The 22198-nt window shown below is 45.5% G+C and overlaps 1 protein-coding gene and 2 long non-coding RNA genes across 4 annotated transcripts in view; all 3 read left to right on the forward strand.

Moving 5' to 3' along the window:
- ak6 (adenylate kinase 6) overlaps window positions 1-18288 on the forward strand; it is a 49107-nt gene extending 30819 nt beyond the window's left edge. The window contains exon 6 of one of the 2 annotated variants that reach the window (XM_052068378.1): window positions 17763-18037. In XM_052068378.1, the coding sequence (XP_051924338.1) occupies window positions 17763-17934 (172 nt within the window). In that variant the 3' untranslated portion in view covers window positions 17935-18037. Of the gene's footprint in view, window positions 1-17762 lie in introns of both variants that reach the window. The other variant, XM_052068377.1, reaches the window with a different exon arrangement.
- LOC127602323 (uncharacterized) lies at window positions 2863-8856 on the forward strand. Its single transcript, XR_007962746.1, has 4 exons — window positions 2863-2896; window positions 4228-4449; window positions 7664-7714; window positions 7826-8856. It is a non-coding gene; the product is annotated as an uncharacterized LOC127602323 (long non-coding RNA).
- Window positions 11950-12857, forward strand: LOC127602351 (uncharacterized). Its single transcript, XR_007962774.1, has 2 exons — window positions 11950-12263; window positions 12391-12857. It is a non-coding gene; the product is annotated as an uncharacterized LOC127602351 (long non-coding RNA).
- Window positions 18289-22198: the final 3910 nt, after the last annotated feature.

Below are 22198 nucleotides of genomic sequence, written 5' to 3' on the forward strand. Positions count from 1 at the left end.
ACTCACTATCTCGAACTTGACCTCCCCTCGATCACCACCCAAGACAGCGTTGCTCAGCTGATGTTGTGCAACAAATGTCTGAAGGCATCCACGGGACCCTTCAAAGTCCTCCATGCCCATAGCGCGATGGAACTCGCCTTCTCTCTGATTAGCGCTCCAGTTAGTGCAAATTGTTTTCAAATCTCTAAATGACCTTTTCAAATCTCTAAATTACCTCGTGCCACCTTACCTCGCTGACCTCATCTGGTCTGCGGACCAGACATTATTAGAAGGACCAAGAACTAAACTGAGGCTCAGAGGGGATGGAGCCTTTTCTGTTGCTGGTCCCTCTCTCTGGAATGACCTCCCACTGAACATTCGGCAAGCCTCCTCGCTGCCCATCTTCAAAACGCGCCTCAAAACTCAATTGTATTCTTTGGCATTTGACTCACCATGACTTAGATTTGTTCTTGGTTTTGCTGTTCGGTGCTTTCTACCGTATTTATTACAGACTGCGTTACTGTTTGTTGTATATGTTAAATTGCTCCATGTAAAGCACTTTGTATGCAGCGATGGCTGTTTGAAAGTGCTCTATAAATAATGTTGAGTTGAGTTAGCATGATAGCAGGTCAAGCATTCCAGGAAACGTTCATTTACTCTACAGTCCGTCGAGCCACAAGCAACTTGCTTTGAGCATCTAATCGGATGCATTCCATGTTCTCTTCCACAGTCATTACCATTCCTTTGTTTGGATGCAACGATCGACAGGACGTAAATGTAAATGAATGGAATAGAAAGTCGTTCACGATTCCAGTAAACTCATGCTAATAGAGAGATTCTGCTGTTTTTGTGCCAAAGAGAGTAAAAAGTGGTGCAGACAGTTATTCCGCGGTATCGAACGGGACTTGCTTGAGTTTGCTCTAATTCGAGCTTCCGTATGGCTTCCTAGTTCCATTTATCGGAACGTTCGTCCGTTGTTATGAATCGATCACTAATGTAATATCCATCCATCCATATTCCACCGCTTATCCAAGGTCGGGTAACAGGGGCAGCAGCTTTAGCAGGGAAGCCCAGACTTCCCTCTCCCCAGCCACTTCTCCTAGCTCTTCCCGGGGATTCTGAAACGTTCCCAGGCCAGCTGAGTGACACAGTCTCTCCAGCGTGTCTTGGGTTGTCTCCGGGGCCTCCTGCCGGTGGGACATGCCCGGAACACCTTTACAACTCATTTCGGCCGCTTGTATCTGGGATCTCATTCTTTCGGTCACGACTCATTGCTCATGACAGTAGATGAGGGTTGGAACGTAGATCAACCGGTAAATTGAGAGCTTCGCCCTTTGGCTCAGCTCCTTCTTCACCACGACTGACCGATACAACGTCCGCATCACAGCAGACGCTTCACCGCTGCGCCTGTCGATCTCTCATTCCCTCCTGCCCTCACTTGCAAACAAGACCCCAAAATACTTAAACTCCTCCACTTGGGACAAGATCTCCTCCCCGACCCGGAGAGAGAACTCCACCCTTTTCCGACTGATTTTCATCCCAACCACTTCATACTCAGCTGCGAAACGCTCAAGTGAGAGTTGAAGGGCCCTGCTTGAAAGAGCCAACAGTCCCACATCATTTGCAATAAGCAGAGATGTAATACTGAGGCCACCAAAATGGACCCCCATCAACACTTACACTGCGCCTAGAAATTGCCAATGTCCGTAATGTTTATGAACAGAATCGATGACAAAGGGCAGCCTTGGCGGAGCCCAACCCTCACTGGAAACGATTCTGACTTACTGCCGGTAATGTGAACCAAATTCTGACATCTGTGGTGGAGGGACCAAAGTGCCCGCATCAGGGGACTCGGTACCTCATACTCCTGAAGCAATCATATAATGTAATATCGTACTCAAATGTGTAATGCATAGATTTTTATTCTGGGTGAGGGAATTTTCGTTTGACAGAAGTCAATAGATGGCAATACTTACTGTAATTATGTTTCATTGAACAATTATAATATTTAAGTCTGGTTTAAAAAATATGAACAGGTATATACATTTGTGTTATTACAGTTGCTGAAACATATAGATGTTGCTTGAAATTTATCATGCTCCCCTCAAAACAGACCGCAGAGTAAAATAAAAGTTAAAGGCTGAGCAATTTTAGTTTATCGTTGGCCATGAAGGGGGGAGGGGCTGTTCCCAGCTCCAAACCCTCGCAGTTGCACTGTTTGAACCTAGTTTATTCAGCTCCCCTCCCCCACACTAGTTTGAGCACGTGATCAACTAGGAGCGCGGTTCATACAGCAGCAACAAAGCTTTGCAAGAAGAGTTGAGTGTTGCAGTCGTGTCCCCAGAAAATCTAATTCGTTTTATTCTGCTTTGGACATCGAAACTGTATAATACGAATTGCATCCAATAAGTAAATAATAATGATGTTTCATCACAATTCCATATTAGCATTTGGGAATAATGTTGCTTTCAGAACAATTACAATATTTTAAGTCGTTTTTAAAATATGTGTGTGTGTGTATATACTGTATATATATACAGTATGTATATACACACACATGTATATATGCTGTGCTCATTTTAGGAGTACATGACATTGGTGTAAACAAGAGTTCATAAAATATGTTGATATTGCTTGACATTTACTATGCCCCACTTCAAAACGGACCTCGGAGGAAAAGTGAAGGAGTTTTGGTTATGAAGGGGCGGGGCTGTTTTCACACCCCAAAACGTCACAGTTACGTTGCAGGAAACGAGTTTCTACAGCTACCCTCCCCCACATCACACTCGCTGACCATCAATTAGGAAACGCGCGCTTTGCTACCTGCACAAAAGGAAGGCGTTGAGAAGAGTGAGCGTACGAGTCAGCATCATCGAGAAACCCCCAGAAAGTGACAAATACTTCAGAATTAAAGCAGGTAAGACACTCAAGTTTTGAATATTTTCTTACAAGTTAGTTATTCTAAGTAATTCGGGCAGGCTCAAAGGTTCGTGTTATATCAGCATTAGAGTGAAACCAACTATATGAATAACTCTACTATGCTGTACCTAAGGAGTTGTCACCAAGATAGAAAGTTTCCTCTCAAACAATAAACTTTCAATAGGCCGTCAGACACACAATACAGCGCCACAGAATAGGCCGTTGGTGTGGTAAAATGAAGTTTTAACACCCCCCCCCCCCGCCGCCGCCGTCTCGCCGTCGTCGTCGTCGCCATTTTAGTTGAGCAGAAAATTAGTTGCAAATGACCCAGCGTCTTTCGCCGCCGCCGCCATCTTAGTTGAGCAGAGAATTAGTTGCAAATGGAACCAGTGTCTTTCCATATACAGAAAGTAACTGCAAAAAGACGATGTAAAATACCAAGCAATTTACAGATAAAGTGGGTTGAACGAAATATTATACTGTGAACCATTATCAACACAAAAGTTAAAATTAAATAATAAATGAATAAAAAACAATAATAAAGGTTAAATGTGTGGATCACCAAAACCTATGCATTTTGGGCTGAAAAACCCCCCACTTATATGAGGAGAGATGCATATTTTCTATGTTTGTTAAGCTTTCTACTATTTTATGGGGACATTTTAATGATTTTTTTTGTGGCAACATACATTGTCACTGTCATCAACCTTTGCGATTTGTAACCACACTCGCTCATCGTTTATTGATCCCAAATATCCTTATTGGCAAAGCCGAATTAGTGGTGATTGAAACTTTGACTTTTCAAACGTCAAACCAGTTATTGGCCCAGGCTTATAAAAACACACTAGTGATGCATTCTCAGCATGAATCTTAACCTTATCATACTCATATCAACTTAGTGATTAGACGTTAATCGGCAAATTAGTGGATGAATGTTGATGTTGATTTTCTGAAATATCGATTGCTGGTATTGGCAGCCTCCACGATAACCTTAAAATAATGCCGGTATCAGCCTGATACCATTATTTGGTTTCGGCACTTACCTATCTTTGCCAAGCACTGGAAATGAGTGATATAGACATTTTTAAAAATTATAATAAGTCGACTTTTAATTGATTACCCGGTCAGTTTCAAATGCTGTATTTGCCCATATTAAACAAAATAAGTTATTTCTATAAGGTATTTCTGTTTTGCCATGTTAATGTGTTCGATTAATATTTTATCCCACAGAATTATCTTGTCATGTAAGCCTGAATTATCAGTACTATTCTCTAACATCATTAATTGCAATGGTATTTTCTGATCTTTTTTTTTTTTTTTAAATAACAGATGGACAATCCCACTGAAGATGGTGATTATTCTGACTCAAGTCTTTTTGGATCAGATGAGGAATACAAACCAACTAAGACATCCTCTGAGTCGAGTGATGACGAGGAGATATTCCATCCAAAGGTAGAAAAATTGTTCTTATGATACATCCAGTGAAGACTCTACAAGTCATCAGACATATGAAGCAGAGGAGCACAGTCATGTCTGCAATTCGTAAAGAAGGTAACCCATTAACCTATGTAAAAACAAAAGATGAGCAAAGAAGATCCTTCTTTAACCATAAAAGCATTTACAAAAAGGGAAGGCAAACGAGTTTGGCACAGAAGTCATTATTGCTTCTACTGTGGCCAATCAAATTTAAAGATGGCAAGGCAATTGGAAAGGAAACATAAGGCATCACAAAATAAATTCTGTGGGGGGGTTTGTGAACACATAAAGGAACAAACTACACAATCAACTCTGAGACGGTGCAGTCTCCTACAAAAGGAAAGATGACAGAAGTACAAACGAGCACGAAAGCAACACATTCTACCCGTATGTAATCAACTCTTTTCACGCGTAGCAAGTCTACTCCTGTAGCGTTCACACGTCCCATTTTATATCGGTGCTGCCCCGCATACTAGCATTTACTCCAGAGTAAATGTTTAAACCACCTCCTGAGCAGGGTTACATTTGCTCCGTTTTAAGCTGTTTTCAGGGGCTACACTGGTGTAACTTTGTACGTGGCAACGCTCGACATGGGGGCAGTCGGCTTTTGGGGTGGGGGGGGGCAGAACGGATGAATGGACATGTCAAGAGTTTTAATTTCTCCATAATTTGTTCCGGTCAGTTGTCACGCAGTATGAGGAACATATATAAATTATATTTAATCCTTGTGTATTTTTAGCCGTTATAAATCAAATGTTTCTTGGGGGAAATAATGCGGCGTAAATTCACTCTAGCACTATGAAATGACATACAACAAAAATTTCTACTGTACAATATTACACGATCGATTACAGCATTGTTTTGGGTATTTTTGTATTTAGATTCATGTTCTTACCATTTCATTTATCAAATGCATTGCCCACACTGGACAATGTAATCTATCAATATAAAAGATGTTTTTCGAAACCCCTGCTATTCGCGTTCAATAGAGACCAGGCTCGTTCACTGGCTGCCACTGGAATGCACTTGAAGGGGGAAGATAATTTATGGATGATAGTTATTTTGAATCAGGAATCAGTATTTTATTTCTGCCAAATATTTGCATTAGTCTAACAAAATGTAATTATGTCGGTTGGTTCACACTGACTAGCATGAAATCATACAACATGTTCTTGTAACATACCTTTCAAATGTTATATGTTGCCCAGTAAATCTTCTCTATTCTTAATGGAAGCACGAACTTGTATTTAATACATAATACAATGATTTGCATGTCATGTTCAACCTCTATTTGCCGTATTTTCACGACTATTCGACGCATCGTACTAATGGCCGCAGTCTCATTAATGCGTGACATTTCTGTATTTTACACATACACAGGACGCATCGTACGAATAGCCGCAGTTTTACAGTGGTAAAACATACGCCAGCTTAAACATACGGCATGCATGCGCGCACTCTAACACGTTAGCTTGAAGCATACGGTAGCATGCCAAGACATACAGATAAGATAAAAACAAGTTTTTAAAAAGGCAACGAAAGCAGAACTGAGTTCGGGTGTATTTTATTTAGCCATCGTACAATGTTCTCACGTTTTCGATCAATCATCACCCAGAAATCCATCAAAGTCCTCATCCTCTGTATCAGAAGCAGAGGACTGCACATATCAGTTGTCATGGAATGCATCACATGCTAGTGTGAGTTGCTACGCATTGCCGAGCGGAAAGAAGGCGTAGCAACAGCAAAGTCAACATTTCTCTCGTGTGAAGCTTTCCCACATTTGAAAGTAAAGAACAGAGCGAAACATGGTGGCAGCGCGTGTGTGTGTAGAAAGAATTGAACAATTGTGCAAGTACCGTAATCCAGCAAAAACGCCGCGTTCCCTCTCGTTGTTGCGTATTGTGGCGTAACTCGCCCAGCGCTGCCTCTCACTCTTTGTAAAGTTGTGTTTGCCATCGATCATTGTTCCCATGCTGTTCGCAACTTTACTTTGAACGCCCGGTTGATGCCAATGTCCAGCGGTTGGAGTTCTTTAGTCAAGCCTCCGGGAATAACGGCAAGCTCAGAGTTCATTTGCTTGACTTGATTTTTCACCGCTGCTGTGAGATGGTCACGCATGCCAAAAGCATAACCGGTGGCTTTAAGTTTTAACTGAGCTTCGTAGGCATGTCTCTTTGTCGAATTTATTTTCAGGGGTTCTTAGAAACCAAAACCGGAGTTGTTTTGCAACAATGCACATTGCCACACGCTATACAAGTGTTGGTACTGGCTTGAGGCGTCCACTTACACGCCCACCCTTCACCATTGGCGGACTAGCTTGTCTGTCCTCTCTCTCCCTCTCTCTCTCTCTCTCTCCCTCTCCATATATGTATATATACACGCCCACCCTTCTCTGATTGGCCGACTTCTTTCACAGTCACTTCCGCCTTTTCTCTATATAAACAGCGTGTTGGCTGTCAGTCAGATTTTGGAACTCAGCGCATATAAAGGACGCTCCGCACCATAAGGCGTCCTGTCCATTTTGGAGAAAATTTAAGACTTTTAATGGCGCCTTATAGTCGTGAAAATACGGTAATTGGCTACACTACTATGTTGGAATTGATGGCTGCAACACGTTCCAAACAAGCTGGGACAAGGTTGTTTTGGATGCAGTGCTCTCTGATAGGTCGAAGGTCATGGCCTTTGAATGTTATCTGTTTTTGGCCTTGCCGCTTACATGCACTGATTGGTCCAGATTCTCTGAACCTTTTGATATTATGGACCAAAGATGACGTAATCCCTCAATTCCTTGCAATTATACGTTGTGAAACTCTGTCCTTCAACGATTCAACTTGTGGTGACCCTCACCCAATCTTTGCTTGTGAATTCAGGATAGCTACTTTTTGACCCAATCATGGCACCCACCCATTCACAGTTAGCCTGTTCACCGGTGGGATGTGACAAACAGGGGTTTGATGAGCATTTCTCAACATTATTTTTTTTGCTAGCTGTTCCATCTTTTATGGAACGCATTACAGCCATTAAATTCTAAGTTAAATATTATTGGAAAAAATTAAATGTACCAATTTGAACATTGAATGTTGTCTTGTCTTTGTAATGCTTCACTTAAATATAGGTTGGACATGATTTGCAAATCATTGTATTCTGTTTTGATTGATGAGCATAATGTCCCAATTTCACTGGAATTGGGTTACTAAATGAATGCCTTGATAGCATATTTTTGTTCAACACTGATTTAGTAAAATGTGTCACTTTGTTCTCCTTTTCATGGGGTGGTATCGACCTTTAGCCCCAAAAAGGGAAAAGCATCTCTCCAAAAGAGGGAAGACTGAATTGGATGGTAAGCTTTGGATGAGGAACTATATCTCTTTTTTCATAATTTAAACAGTTAAAATGCATGCAACGTATTTGACAATGAGTGTCAAATCAGGGATGTCCCATTTCATTGCAGATTCGAGTCCAGGCGGGGACCCTGGCGGTCCGATCCTTGGCTGCAGAAGCTAGCTCTTGGGACATGGAATGTCACCTCTCTGGCAGGGAAGGAGCCCGAGCTGGTGTGTGAGGCAGAGAATTTCCGACTGGATATAGTCGGACTTGCCTCCACACACAGCCTGGGTTCTGGTACCAGTTCTCTCGAGAGGGGTTGGACTCTCTTCCACTCTGGAGTTGCTCACGGTGAGAGGCGCAGAGCAGGTGTGGGCATACTCATTGCCCCCCGCCTCAGTGCCTGTACATTGGGGTTCACACCGGTAGACGAGAGGGTTGCCTCCCTCCGCCTTCGGGTGGGTGGACGGGTCCTGACTGTTGTTTGTGCATATGCACCAAACAGCAGCTCAGCATACCCACCCTTTTTGGAGTCCTTGGAGGGTGTGCTGGAGAGTACTCCTGCTGGGGACTCCATTGTTCTGCTGGGGGACTTCAATGCTCACGTGGGCAATGACAGTGATACCTGGAGGGGCGTGATTGGGAGGAACGGCCCCCCCGATCAAAACCCGAGTGGTGTTTTGTTATTGGACTTCTGTGCTCGTCACGGATTGTCCATAACGAACACCTTGTTCAAACATAAGGGTGTCCATATGTGCACTTGGCACCAGGACACCCTAGGCCGCAGTTCGATGATCGACTTTGTAGTTGTATCATCGGATTTGCGGCCGCATGTTCTGGACACTCGGGTGAAGAGAGGGGCGGAGCTGTCAACTGATCACCACCTGGTGGTGAGTAGGCTCCGATGGTGGGGGAAGATGCCGGTCCGTCCTGGCAGACCCAAACGTATAGTGAGGGTTTGTTGGGAGCGTCTGGCGGAATCTCCTGTCAGAAGGAGTTTCAACTCCCACCTCCGACAGAGCTTTTCCCATGTTCCGGGGGAGACGGGGGACATTGAGTCCGAGTGGACCATGTTCCGTGCCTCTATTGTTGAGGCGGCCAATCTGAGTTGTGGCCGTAAGGTGGTTGGTGCCTGTCGTGGCGGCAATCCCCGTACTCGCTGGATGCCGTCAAGCTGAAGAAGGAGTCCTATCGAGCCTTTATGGCCTGTGGGACCCCAGAGGCAGCTGACGGGTATCGACTGGCCAAGCGGACCGCGGCTTCGGTGTTCGCCGAGGCAAAAACCCGAGCGTGGGAAGAGTTCGGTGAGGCCATGGAAGCGGACTTCCGGACGGCTTCGAGGAAATTCTGGTCCACCATCCGACGTCTCAGGAGGGGGAAGCAGTGCACCACTAACACTGTGTACAGTGGGGATGGGGCGCTGCTGACTTCGACTCGGGACGTTGTGAACCGGTGGGCAGAGTACTTCGAAGACCTCCTCAACTCCACCAACACGCCTTCCTTGGAGGAAGCAGAGCCTGGGGACTCTGAGGTGGGCTCTCCTATCTCTGTGGTTGAAGTCACCGATGTGGTTAAAAAGCTCCTCGGTGGCAAGGCCCCAGGGGTGGATGAGATCCGCCCGGAGTTCCTCAAGGCTCTGGATGTTGTGGGGCTGTCCTGGTTGACACGCCTCTGCAACATCGCGTGGTCAACAGGGAGAGTGCCTCTGGATTGGCAGACCGGGGTGGTAGTCCCTCTTTTTAAAAAGGGGGACCGGAGGGTGTGTTCCAACTACAGAGGGATCACACTCCTCAGCCTCCCTGGTAAGGTCTATTCAGGGGTGCTGGAGAGGAGGGTCCGTCAGGAAGTCGAGCCTCCAATTGAGGAGGAGCAGTGTGGTTTTCGTCCCGGCCGTGGAACAGTGGACCAGCTCTACACCCTTAGCAGGGTCCTTGAGGGTATGTGGGAATTCGCCCAACCAGTCTACATGTGTTTTGTGGACTTGGAGAAGGCGTTTGACCGTGTCCCTCGGGGAGTTCTGTGGGGGGTGCTTCGTGTGTATGGGGTACCGAACCCCCTGATACGGGCTGTTCGGTCACTATACCACCGATGTCAGAGTTTGGTTCGCATTGCCAGCAGTAAGTCGGAATCGTTTCCAGTGGGGGTAGGACTCAGCCAAGGCTGCCCTTTGTCGCAGATTCTGTTCATAACCTTTATGGACAGAATTTCTAGGCGCAGCCGAAGCGTTGAGGGGGTCAGTTTTGGGGGCCTCAGTATTACATCTGTGCTTTTTGCAGATGATGTGGTGCTGTTGGCTCCTTCAAACGGGGCTCTCCAACTCTCACTGGAGCGTTTCGCAGCCGAGTGTGAAGCGGTTGGGATGGAAATCAGCACCTCCAAATCTGAAACCATGGTCCTCGGTCGGAAAAGGGTGGAGTGCCCCCTCCGGGTCGGGGAGGAGATCTTACCCCAAGTGGAGGAGTTCAAGTATCTTGGGGTCTTGTTCACGAGTGGGGGTAGGAGGGAGCGGGAGATCGACAGGTGGATCGGTGCAGCGTCTGCTGTGATGCGGACGTTGTATCGGTCTGTCGTGGTGAAGAAGGAGCTGAGCCAAAGGGCGAAGCTCTCAATTTACCGGTCGATCTACGTCCCAACCCTCACCTATGGTCACGAGCTATGGGTCGTGACCGAAAGAACGAGATCCCGGATACAAGCGGCTGAAATGAGTTTTCTCCGCAGGGTGTCCGGGCTCTCCCTTAGAGATAAGGTGAGAAGCTCAGTCATCCGGGAGGGGCTCAGAGTCGAGCCGCTTCTCCTCCACATCGAGAGGAGCCAGATGAGGTGGCTTGGGCATCTGATTCGGATGCCTCCTGAGCGCCTCCCCGGTGAGGTGTACCGGTCATATCCCACCGGGAGGAGACCCAGGACACGCTGGAGAGACTATGTCACCCAGCTTGCCTGGGAACGACTCGGGATCCCCCGGGGAGAGCTGGAAGAAGTAGCTAGGGAGAGGGAAGTCTGGGCTTCCCTGCTAAAGCTGTTGCCCCCGCGACCCGGCCCCGGATAAGCGGTAGATGATGGATGGATGGAAAAAACCTTACACCCAAAGAGCAGGCAAAATCTAAATTGGAGAAAAAGACAAGTACTTTTATTTTTTTTACGTATAAAATCCACATTGTAAAGCTATCACAAGGTGCTCTTTGTGAGTATCATTAAATTGCAATTGTCATCATATTTAGGGTCTCCCAGAGCAAATTTGAGGAGACCATGGAATGAAGAAGAAAAGGCTGCTGTGGAAAAACACCTGGGGAGACTTATAAAAGGGTGTCAAGCAAGAACAATACACTGACTGCAAAATGAAAGAGCCGCAGGCCTTGGGTCAAAGAACCTGTAAAGACGTAAAGAACTTCAAGAAAAGATCTGCTTCTCGAGTTCTTCATTTTTAAATTTAAATTTTCTTGCTGGAGTATTTTTTTTTCAATTCTTTTCTACTCTTCCTGAGCAGTGTTGTTAAAAATGTTCTACTTGAGGTGAGATTTAATGTTGACATGTACTTATAAAGTTTTACAATATATTTGATTTAGTTCCGTAAATTAATTGGCCAAAGCATGGGTCACTTTTATTGTAGTAGTAATTGTACAGCAATCAATCGGTTCAAGTTGTGATTGATATATAATGTATAAATGAGGAACTCTGCTTATCTTAAGTTGAAACTATCAAATTATTCATAAAACAGACTACTCACACTTTTTAAAATTAAAATACAAAATGTCTGCTGTGTAATTGCAGGTTAATAAGAGAGGAAAAACTCTGAAGGCCATACCAAAAGTTGATTTGTATGCTTAACCAAAGTCACAACAGGAGTGAGGACTTTGAATGTGCCCATTCAGAGTCCTCACTCCTGCTATGATTTCAGTTTCAAGTCTACTTTTTATTGCTCTGTTTTTTAAAGAAGTTGAAGTGGGGAAAGTAGTTGGGGTGACATCTAGTGTACAAATCTAAGACTAGTTCCTCTCTAAACCTATCAGAAAGGGTGGTCCTCACTCCCTATCTGGAGTTACCCGGACCTCACAAATATAGTCTTACAGGAATGTGTGTGTGTGTGTGTGTGTGTGTGTGTGTGTGTGTGTGTGTGTGTGTGTGTGTGTGTGTGTGTGTGTGTGTGTGTGTGTGTGCGCGCGCGTGCGCGCGTGCGCGTGTGCGCGTGCGGCTGGATAGCTCAGTTGTTAAGGCATCGGGTTGACGGTGGTTCGAATCCCGCTTGGGGCAAAAAATGAGCACAAAACACCATCCAGTGTGGGTCCTTGGGCAAGATCCCTCACGCTAATGCCTACCCTCATACAATGATGAGAAACAGTAAAAATGAATGACATGCCGGCTCAGACGTCGCCCGGACAAACAAGGTCTGCGTCAGGTGCTGGGGAACCAGAGCACCTTGATGAAAAATGTGCTACTGGAACAAAGCGGAGATGGGCGAGATGCGATAACATGGCTCTGTTGGAATGCTACTACTCAAGCAACCCTAGTCAGAGGGGTTACATGCAGAGAATGTGGGCTAAATGGTTACTTCGAAACCCACAGTCACGGTTGACCACGAAACAACAAGTAGCTCAGTGTTCCAACATCCACAAACGGCAACTGCTGTCACAACTTGAGATTGATGAGGTAGAATGCAGGTTCTATGGTGAAGGGCCCCAGGCTGCCAGATCAGAGGAGGAGGTCATACCAGAGATTGGGAGGCCAGCCCCAATGAATGAAATGCTGAGCGAGGCAGCAACTGACCTGAAAGCTAAAAAAAAGCTGGGCAACCTAGAAACCGATTACAACGGCTATGTGAAGTACCACCTGAAAGTCTCATGGAAAGTGTGAATGCAGCACTGAGGGCGATCCCTACCGTAACAATCACGGAAACCAATGAGCTGATATACGCTTCAGCACCAGTGATCCTCGAGATGCTTGGCTATAAGAGCAACCATTGAAGCCATGAGATATGTTACCCACCATGGAAAAGACAGTTGGAGGCTAAGATCAAGGCGGCTCGGAAAGATGTGAGTCAATTGACGGAGGGCCAGAGAGGAGTGATGAAAAGGCCGATACCCGAGAGGTACATCCAGATGTCCATACCTGAAGCACTCGAAACTGCCAAACAAAGGCTCCAAAGCCTTGTCCAGCCGCCGAAAGCGGTACACGAAAGAGAATGAGGCCAGACGAATAAACAGGCTGTTCGCAACACAACCTGCGAAAGTGTACGCTCAGTGGCAGGGTCCTAACAACAGAGCTGACCCACCAAGACTGGAAACTGAAAGGTTACTGGAAAGGCATACAGTATGGGAGAAGCACATAACAGCAGTGCACAATGGCTGGTGACCCTGAGAGAGGAGCACAGCGACCTCCCTGAACAGAACCCAGTTACCATAACAGTGGCAGACATACAGGAAAGAGTCTCAGATATGAAGAACTAGACAGCACCAGGCCCGGACAGCACCAGCACCAGGTGGTCCACACCTACTGGCTAAAGAAACTCGCAGCACTCCATGAGTGCCTAGCAGCACAAATGAACCAGCTGCTGAGGGATGGTACTCACCCAGGATGGCTAACCGAAGGGCGAACGATCCTGATCATGAAGGATCCCTCAAAGGGTGCAGTCCCATCCAACTATCGGCCAATAACCTCTCTCTCCACAACATGAAAGCTCATCAGCTCATCTATCAACATCAGCTCTTGGTTGACAGAACTGTCGCACAAGACTGCAGGTCCCGACGTAACAACCTGTGCACAGCCTGGATTGATTACAAGAAAGCCTATGACTCTATGCCACATACATGGATCACTGAATGCCGTCCATCAATTGTGGCATATACCAAGGTGATGCACTCACCCCACTGCTGTTCTGCATAGAACTGAACCCGCTAAGCCAAGTAAGCTCCGAAAGCTCCTAACCATGCATGGAGGGTTCCATCCCAAATCCAGCACCCTGAGACTGTACGCAAGCCTAAAGGAAGGAGGCCGGGGACTCGTGAGTGTGAGAGCCACTGTCCAGGATGAAACATCCAAGCTCCATGAATACATCAAGGAGAAGGCTCCAACAGATGACATACTCAGAGAATGTCTCAGACAATGGGGAACAGAAGATGACGCGCTGGAAGAGGGACCGTCATGGGAGGACAAGCCCCTACACGGAATGTACCACCGGACCATAACTGAAGTGACCAATCTCAAGAAGTCCTATCCGTGGCTCGAGAGGGCTGGCCTGAAGGACAGCACAGAAGCACTCATCCTGGCTGCTCGGGAGCAGGCCCTGAGCACCAGAGCCATAGAGGCCCAGATATACCACACCAGACAAGACCCAAGGTGTAGGGTGTGCAAAGAGGCACCTGAGACGATCCAACACATAACTGCAGGGTGTAAGATGCTGGCAGGGAAAGCCTACATGGAACGCCAAAACCAGGTGTCTGGCATAGTCTACCGAAACATCTGTGCGGAGTATGGACTGGAAACCCCAAGGTCAAAATGGGAAACGCCTCCGAAGGTGGTGGAGAATGACAGAGCGAACCAACCAGATATCGTAATCATGGATAAAGGGCAGAGGAAAGCTGTTGTAGTGGATGTAGCGGTCCAAAGTGATGGAAACATCAGAAAGAAGGAACACGAGAAACTTGAGAAATACCAAGGGCTCAGAAAGGAGCTGGAGAGAGCCTGGAAGGTAAAGGTGACGGTCGTGCCTGTGGTGGTCGGAGCACTCGGGGCAGTGACCCCCAAACTAGATGAGTGGTTGCAACAGATCCCGGGAACAGCATCGGACATCTCAATCCAGAAATGTGCAGTGCTGGGAACAGCAAGGATACTGCGCAGAACCCTCAAGCTTTCTGGCCTCTGGTAGAGGACCCGAGCTGAATGAGGGACGGACAACACCTGAGGGGGGGTGAGAAGAGGAATTTTTTATATATACACACTAATATATATATATATATGCGTGTGTGTGTGTGAATTCAACAAAATGTCAGTATAAGCCTCTAAATGTGTTCTTTTAAATAAATTTGTCATAATACTCACCATTAATGTGAATGGTTTAACGTTCCGCACGATTGCTAAAAATCCAGCCAAACGAGCGGAATAATAGTCAGCTCGCTTGGTCCATACATGGAGTAGCTTGCACCCTGCTCAGTCACTTGCACGCTTCCTTTCTGCTGTCTCTCCCAGCGTGTATTAATGCGAATGTAGCATGGCGCATCAAAGTGCCGCTTTACATTCGACTGTTTCATCGATGATATTTTGTCATTGCAAATTAGACACACCGTAGAACATGTTCTTTCCACGAACGTGAATCCTTCGGTCCATTCGTCCTGAAGTGTATCATACTCGTCATCTATTTTTTTTTCTTTTCACCAACTGCTTTGTGGAAAGGTTAGCTTTGAGCTACTGACCGAGCGGGCTAATTCAAAAGAAGGCGTTTACCTGTTTCCGCAGCAACGGCCTACATAGTCGGCCAGTATCATCCAATTAAAATTGCTCCTGCAACTGCAGCCCTGAATAGGACACAAGCAGTAAAAAATCGATGGATGGATTAAAAAAGAAAGAATAGTTTTATCTGTGAGCCAGATGCAATCATCAAAAGAGCCACATCTGGCTCGCGAGCCATAGGTTCCTGACCCCTGCTCTTGCCCATACACCTCCAGACCTGGAGATGGGGCTTGCCGTTAACAGAAATCTAATAATCATCTTCAACCCGCGACGCACATTATCATTACAGTAAATATTTTGTCCTGATAACAGAAATTCCTCATTTGGGAAATGAGCATGGTACATGTCCTTTATGAACCTGCAAGTATGTTGACAAAATGCACGTGTAACAACACAATCATTCATTCATTCATCTTCCGAGCCGCTTTATCCTCACAAGGGTCGCGGGGGGTGCTGGAGACTATCCCAGCTGTCTTCGGGCAGTAGGCGCGGGGGGGCACCCTGAATCGGTTGCCAGCCAATTGCAGGGCACACAGGAAACGAACAACCATTCGCACTCACACTCACACCTAGGGACAATTTAGAGTGTTCAATCAGCCTGCCACGCATGTTTTTGGAATGTGGGAGGAAACCGGAGCACCCGGAGAAAACCCACGCAGGCCCGGGGAGAACATGCAAACTCCACACAGGGAGGCCAGAGCTGGAATTGAACCCGGGACCTCTGCACTGTGAAGCCGACGTGCTAATCACTGGACTACCGGGCCGCTATACAACACAATCAATAAAATACAAAAATATACTGTCCAAAAACTGTTTATATAACAAAAACTGCAGTAATAATAATAATAATACATCTTATTTATAAGCGCCTTTCAAGACACCCAAGGACACTTTACAATAACAAAAAACAAAACAATACGGGTTGAGCAGCGGCAGCCAAAACGCGGCAGCCAAAACGCGCCAGCGTTCACTCAACCCGAAAATCACAACAGTAAAATACGTACAGTATTTTAATGTTTATTTTTTTCTGTCTTGGGAAAAAAAAATGTTTTTTGGATTGTTTTGTTGGATGCATTCTTTGAGTTTTCTTGCTAGTTGCAAGTAACTGTCCCGTTGATCACCGATGTCTGGTAATTCTTGTGCATACTGAAGGATTTTTGTTGCCATTTGCATTGCTTCCTTGCTGGATGTGGCTTGTCATCAGGAGTTGAATCGATGCCTTGTTGTTTAGTTTCGTAGATTTGCGTCTTTCCGACTCCAAGTGTCTGCTGGATCTTTTGAACTTTGTGTTCAGCCTCGCTCAAACGGATGCATTTCACTCGCTCCAGTTGTTACAGTTCTTCTACGTTTCGATGCGATGATCTACACGACGTAGGTGAATAAAGTTAAAGACTTTCACAATTACAATAAAACGCACGCCAATAAAAAGTCGCTTACACATCTTCGTTTCGAATATGATGAATGAAAACGGCGAAGCGAACACGTTTCTTCGGTCTCGTCGAGTCGGTGCTGCTTTTAAGCTACTGCCGCGTTCTACAGGACGTAAGTGAAAAAAGTTAAAATCATTCACAATTACAGTAAAACGCACGGCAATAAAAACTCACTTGCATGTCGTGGTTTAGAAAAACTCGAAGTGAAAACTTGTTTCAGCGTTGTGTCTTTTCCGTCGCATCGGGTGGCCGTTGCGTGTATTTAAGCTCCCGCGGCATTACACCTCCATCCGGGTTACGGGTAGTGGAATTTCCGCTTACGCAACTTCCGGTAATATGTAATATCATAGTCAAAATGTTAATGCATAGGTTTTTATTCCGGGTGAAGGATATTCCTTTGCATAGAATTCCAGGGATGGGAATATTTACTGTATTCACGTAAATCGTTGTTGAGGTTAAAGTGATTTGATACATAACACACACATGACTCAGGGTGGGGTCAAATTTACCAAATGTGCTCACCCCCACTCACGTGTCAATCGTCCCATGGCACAGATTTTCACCTACTATAAACTGGACTGACTTTTAAGTTGAACTGATTAGAATAGCTCATTCGCGCATTCGGTCGGAACATCACATTATCATAAGACAAGCCGACCCACCAAATGTAACCATATCAGTAAGCATAGGAAAGAAACTAACGAGGTACGTTGATTTTTTTAAAATTTCTTTTTAATGTGGCAGTATCTATACCTGCGTTGCCTTTTAAAGAGTGTTCCTGTTTCTGACTTGAGTTAAATTTTTGGACTCAAGCAAAAGAATCTCTGTTTGTCTGCTATATCCAATTTCTAATGCTCTGAAATAAAATAAATAGTGAAATTACCGATATGTTGTATCTAGTGTTTAAAGGAAGGTTTTGGTCATCAGCAAATCAGCGACATCTTGTATCTAGTGTTTAAAAGGTTTTGGTTATCACAAAACATCTGGTAAAGCGCAGCAAGCACAAAGTAGAATATTGTTGGAATGTCCAGTTATGTGCGTAAGATTATGTTGAAAACTTGTGACAGTCCGCCCAAAAAATGCAACGACCCCGTTGTGCAAAAATGCTTCAACGATGGATTAACTCCCATACGGGAGTGCTCATGAACATCGCGATGGCCACCACACCACTACTTACTATAATTACTATTGCAGGCTTGATGAATCACATCATCCCTTGTTTTGCATTCCCAATCCTGATGGTGTCCAGTTGGTCGATCAGCTTCCACATCCGTTTGCATGCAAAATCAAATTTGGGCCCGTTTTGGCATGCACAAATGTGGAGGAAAACAGGGTCTTAAATTGGATGTCTAATTCTGGAACATAACCTTGGTTCTCCCTTTTAAATATGATACTTGACAGGGGCTACACAGGAAAGAAGCTGCAGGACAACGTGCAGTGTGAAATCTTTCAGACCATCTATGAGGAGGCAATTGAGGCCTACAAAGAGGAGCTTGTCCACCAGCTACCCAGCAACACTCCTGAGGACCTGGAAAGCAACTTGGAGCAGATCGTGCAGTGGACTAAACGGTGGCTAAAAGACCACAATTAGAGTGGAAAAGTGCTACCTTGGATAACTGGCTGTCAGATAAAATATGTTTGAACAAAATAATTTGTGCCCGTTTTCAACCTGTACCCTTTTTTTTTTATCAGTCCTGCCATTGTGAAAACTATTCACATACACTATTATCTCTACATCACAGGAATCAGAATCAATCAATTATATTTGCCATTTGTGGAAGCAACACGTCAGAAAACACTTGTAAGAGCTCAGCAACCAGTGATGTGCAACAGGTGGTGGCTCGCAACGGGTGGTGGCTCAAAGGGGTGGGGCCAATTATGATGGAGCAACAAATTATAGTGACAAATCCATTGATAGATGCTTGTCAAAAAAATTATATCATGAAAAAATGTACTTCAGTAATACTATTCAAAAAATGAAACGTGTGTCATGCATACATTCCTTCCACACAGATTGAATTTTAGTTTAGATGATTACAGTATCCTCCACGTCGAGGAAGCCAGATGAGGCGTTTCAGAGGATGCCTCCGAGACGCCTCCCTGGTGAGGTGTTTTGGGCATGTTCCACTGGCAGGAGGCCCCAGGGACAACCCAGGACACGCTGGAGAGACTATTACCCCTTTTCCACTGAAATTAGTGGGTAGTAGTGAGCCGTGGTGACACGCAACCAATTGGCATATTGGCCCTTTCTCATTGACCAACAGGGGGATTTTGCGCCACCCCCACACCCTCCTTCCACCACTTTGCTTCTGGTTACGTCGCCACGCTGTGATTGCGTAGATCATAGTGCGACAGATTTCTTAGTGGTAAACAAAGCAACATGGAAGCGAGTGTCGTTTCTTTTATCATGCTTTTTACAGTCCAAAATGTTCGAAAAGCAGCGGAGGATCAACTCGTTGCTGCTACTGAGACAACAGCTTAAGGGGCAATCTTCTAGCTTCGTTGTGGGAGCGTGCTATATACGAGGCAGATGTTATGACTCATCATGTACCGCCCTATGTCATCACGTAATTACCGGGAAGTCGTGTTAGGCTTTCAAACTGCAAGCGGAGGCGATCACAACCCACCTCCGATATACTGGTGGATACAGAACAACACTCCTTTCCTGCCCAAACACTGCCCAAAAAAGCGTGTTTACCCGTGACTTTGCGGCAATGGGAAAGAGGTATATGTCTCCCAATTGGCCTGTGTGGGTTTTCTCCGGGTACTCCGGTTTCCTCCCACATTCCAAAAAGATGCATGGTAGGCTGATTGAACACTCTAAATTGTCCATCGGTGTGAGCGCGGATGGTTGTTTGTCTCCGTGTGCCCTGCGATGGGCTGGCAACCGGTTCAGGGTGTACCCCGCCTCCTGCCCAAAGTCAATTGGGATAGGCTCCAGCAACCCTTGTGAGAAGAAAGCGGATCAGAAAATGGATGGCTCTCTCTCTCGCTCTCTCTTTCTGTTATTCTGTGATTTAAAAAGTGTTTGGGCATTTAATTACTTTGGCAAAAGAAATAAATTGAATTGTCATTTGAAAATTTGTCATTTTTATTTTTTCCAAGATGGCGCCCGAGTAGGCAGCCTTCGGCAAGTGCTCTTCAAGAGCCTTGCTTTTTTTGTTCTTTTTTGCTGTTTTTGTCTTTTGTTTTGTCACATGTTGTTTGTTGTTTCATTGTGTGGACCTGATCTGGACTGTTTTCAGCGCTTTTTGGCCACGACGTTCGTCAAAGGAGCAGTATCTGTGCTTGGTGGTTGCGCCTTCTCGGCGGCACGCCCGTACCAGCACAGATTTTGATTGGGAGGAATGTCGGCGCCATTGACTGTCGGTGCTGGACAGACCTGGGGCGCTTGTGTTTTTTGCGCCAGTAATGGGCAGCATTTTTCACAACCCCGATTTGTTCAGTGGCTATGTCGGCGCTGTTGGACAGTTGGCGTTGGTGCGGCTGGATGGATGGCCGCTGAAGTTGAGGATGAGGAGAGAGGACCGTTGGCGAAGAGCGCCGATGCGTATTTGGAACCGTGAGTCGCCGCTTGGAATTGAAGTGGATTTCCATGGGACAGGAGAAGTGAACCAATCTCTTTTTTCGTCAATGGATGCTACAGCTTCTTGTTGACTTTGAAACTTAGCTTGTAGCCGACGTGTGCACATTTTGAGCATGACGTCTCTGATCCACTGGTTAAAGGACACTTTGATTCTCTCCTCTTTCATCTCAAACCGCTTCAAACAACAAAGCGTGTGACGGAAAAGTGGTTAGGACTGCACGACTGTCCGTGTTTTATGTTATGTGTTGTGTTTATTATTTTACTTTATGTTAACTGTTTTGTAAAGCGCTTTGTTACAGCTGCCGCTGTTGTGAAAGCGCTATATAAATCAGCATGTATTGTATTGTATTGTATTGAAAACTACATGTTGTATTTCTGTATTAAAATGGGTTTGATGAATTGAAACCTTTGTGTGGATACTTATGCCCCCAAATAACAAAAACGGAAGGGGTCATCGGGCAATACTTTTTCACATCACCGTGTGTGTGTGTATTTTTTTTTTCCTTTTTTTTCGGTTCGTGGAGGTAGCAACTTCAGCGGGGAATCCCAAACTTCCCTCTCCAAACCCATGTCTTCAGAGTTTCTCCAGCGTGTCTTGTGGCCTCCTGCCGGTGGGATACGCCCGGAAACACCTCACCAAGGATGCCACCAAGGAGCTTTTCACCTGACTTGTGTGCAGAGAGCGTGACATCGTTTCCCACTGAGTGTATGCAAGTTGGTGTGAATGGTTGTTTGTCTGTGTATGTGCCTTGCGAATGACTAGCGATCAGTTTTTAATGGTGTTCGCCTTCCGCCCGAAGTCAGCTGGCATAGGCTTCAGCAACCACCCGTGACCATTTTCAAGTCGTGTTGAGTGGTGGTGACTTACTCACGCGCTTACATACACACTTGGGCAGAAACATGTTTTGAAACCCATTGAAATCGCTTCGGCTGTTCGAATGTCTCTTTGCGTCACAGTCACACGCAATGCTTTTTCTCATTTATAATTGAGCCCCTGCGATTTGTACAGAACCAAATGCATGGTTGTATCTGATAGCATTAGCGCTACTTGTCTTAGGTTAGCGATAACATAAGCCAAGTAGCGCTAATGCTATCCGATACAACCATGCATTTGGCTAACTCCGTACGGTATTCTTTTCATTGCTTTTTTTTTCCAAGCACAATGCCTGCCAGGAACTTGAAGACACTGGCGACTGGCACCAGATACCCATTTTGAGATGCCACAAATGACAGTTGAGACCTATGTTGTAGTACTGGCACACCAGGATACTGGCACAGTGGAATCAGATTTTTTTGGGCAATCAAGTAATAATAATAATAATAATAATACATTTTATTTGTAAGCGCCTTTCACAGCACTCAAGGACACTTTACAACCAAGAAGAAGAAGAAAAAACCTTTATTAGTCTCACAATGGAGAAATTCCCAATTCACAGCAGCAAAGTTATGAAAGTAAGAAGTAGAACAACAAAATATAGGAGCTGCTGGAAAGGCAGCCACTCTCGCGGCGCCATTTTGAAGTCAAAATAACAAAAATAACACAAGACAACACATAGGACACAGACAGTCGTTCAATCTTCACCAATTGTCTGCATACACTTTGTTGTCTGAAGCAGTTCTAGATGAAAGAGGAGAGGATCAAAGTGTCCTTTCTCCAGTGGATCAGAGACGTCATGCTGAAAATGTGCACACGTCTGCTACAAGCTAAGTTTTGAAAGCAAACACAAAGCTGTAGCATCCATTGACGAAAAGAGATTAGTTCACTTCTCCTGTCCCACGTAATCCGCTTCAAACTCCAAGCCGCGACTCCCAGCTCCAAATCCGCATCCGCTCCTTTCTTCTCATCGTCGGCTCCTCAAGACCTCCATCCATCCAGCCGCAGACAGTTCAACAGCACCGATCTCTCCGATGAACAAAGCGGGGCTGTGAAAAATGCTGCCCATTACAGGCGCAAGCGCCCCGGGACTGTCCAGCAACGACAGTCAAATGGCGCCGACATTCCTCCAGTCAAAAACAGTGCTGGTATACCCATGCTGCCGAGAAG

Source organism: Hippocampus zosterae, chromosome 6 (genome assembly GCF_025434085.1).
Source record: "Hippocampus zosterae strain Florida chromosome 6, ASM2543408v3, whole genome shotgun sequence".
Lineage (NCBI taxonomy): Eukaryota > Metazoa > Chordata > Actinopteri > Syngnathiformes > Syngnathidae > Hippocampus > Hippocampus zosterae.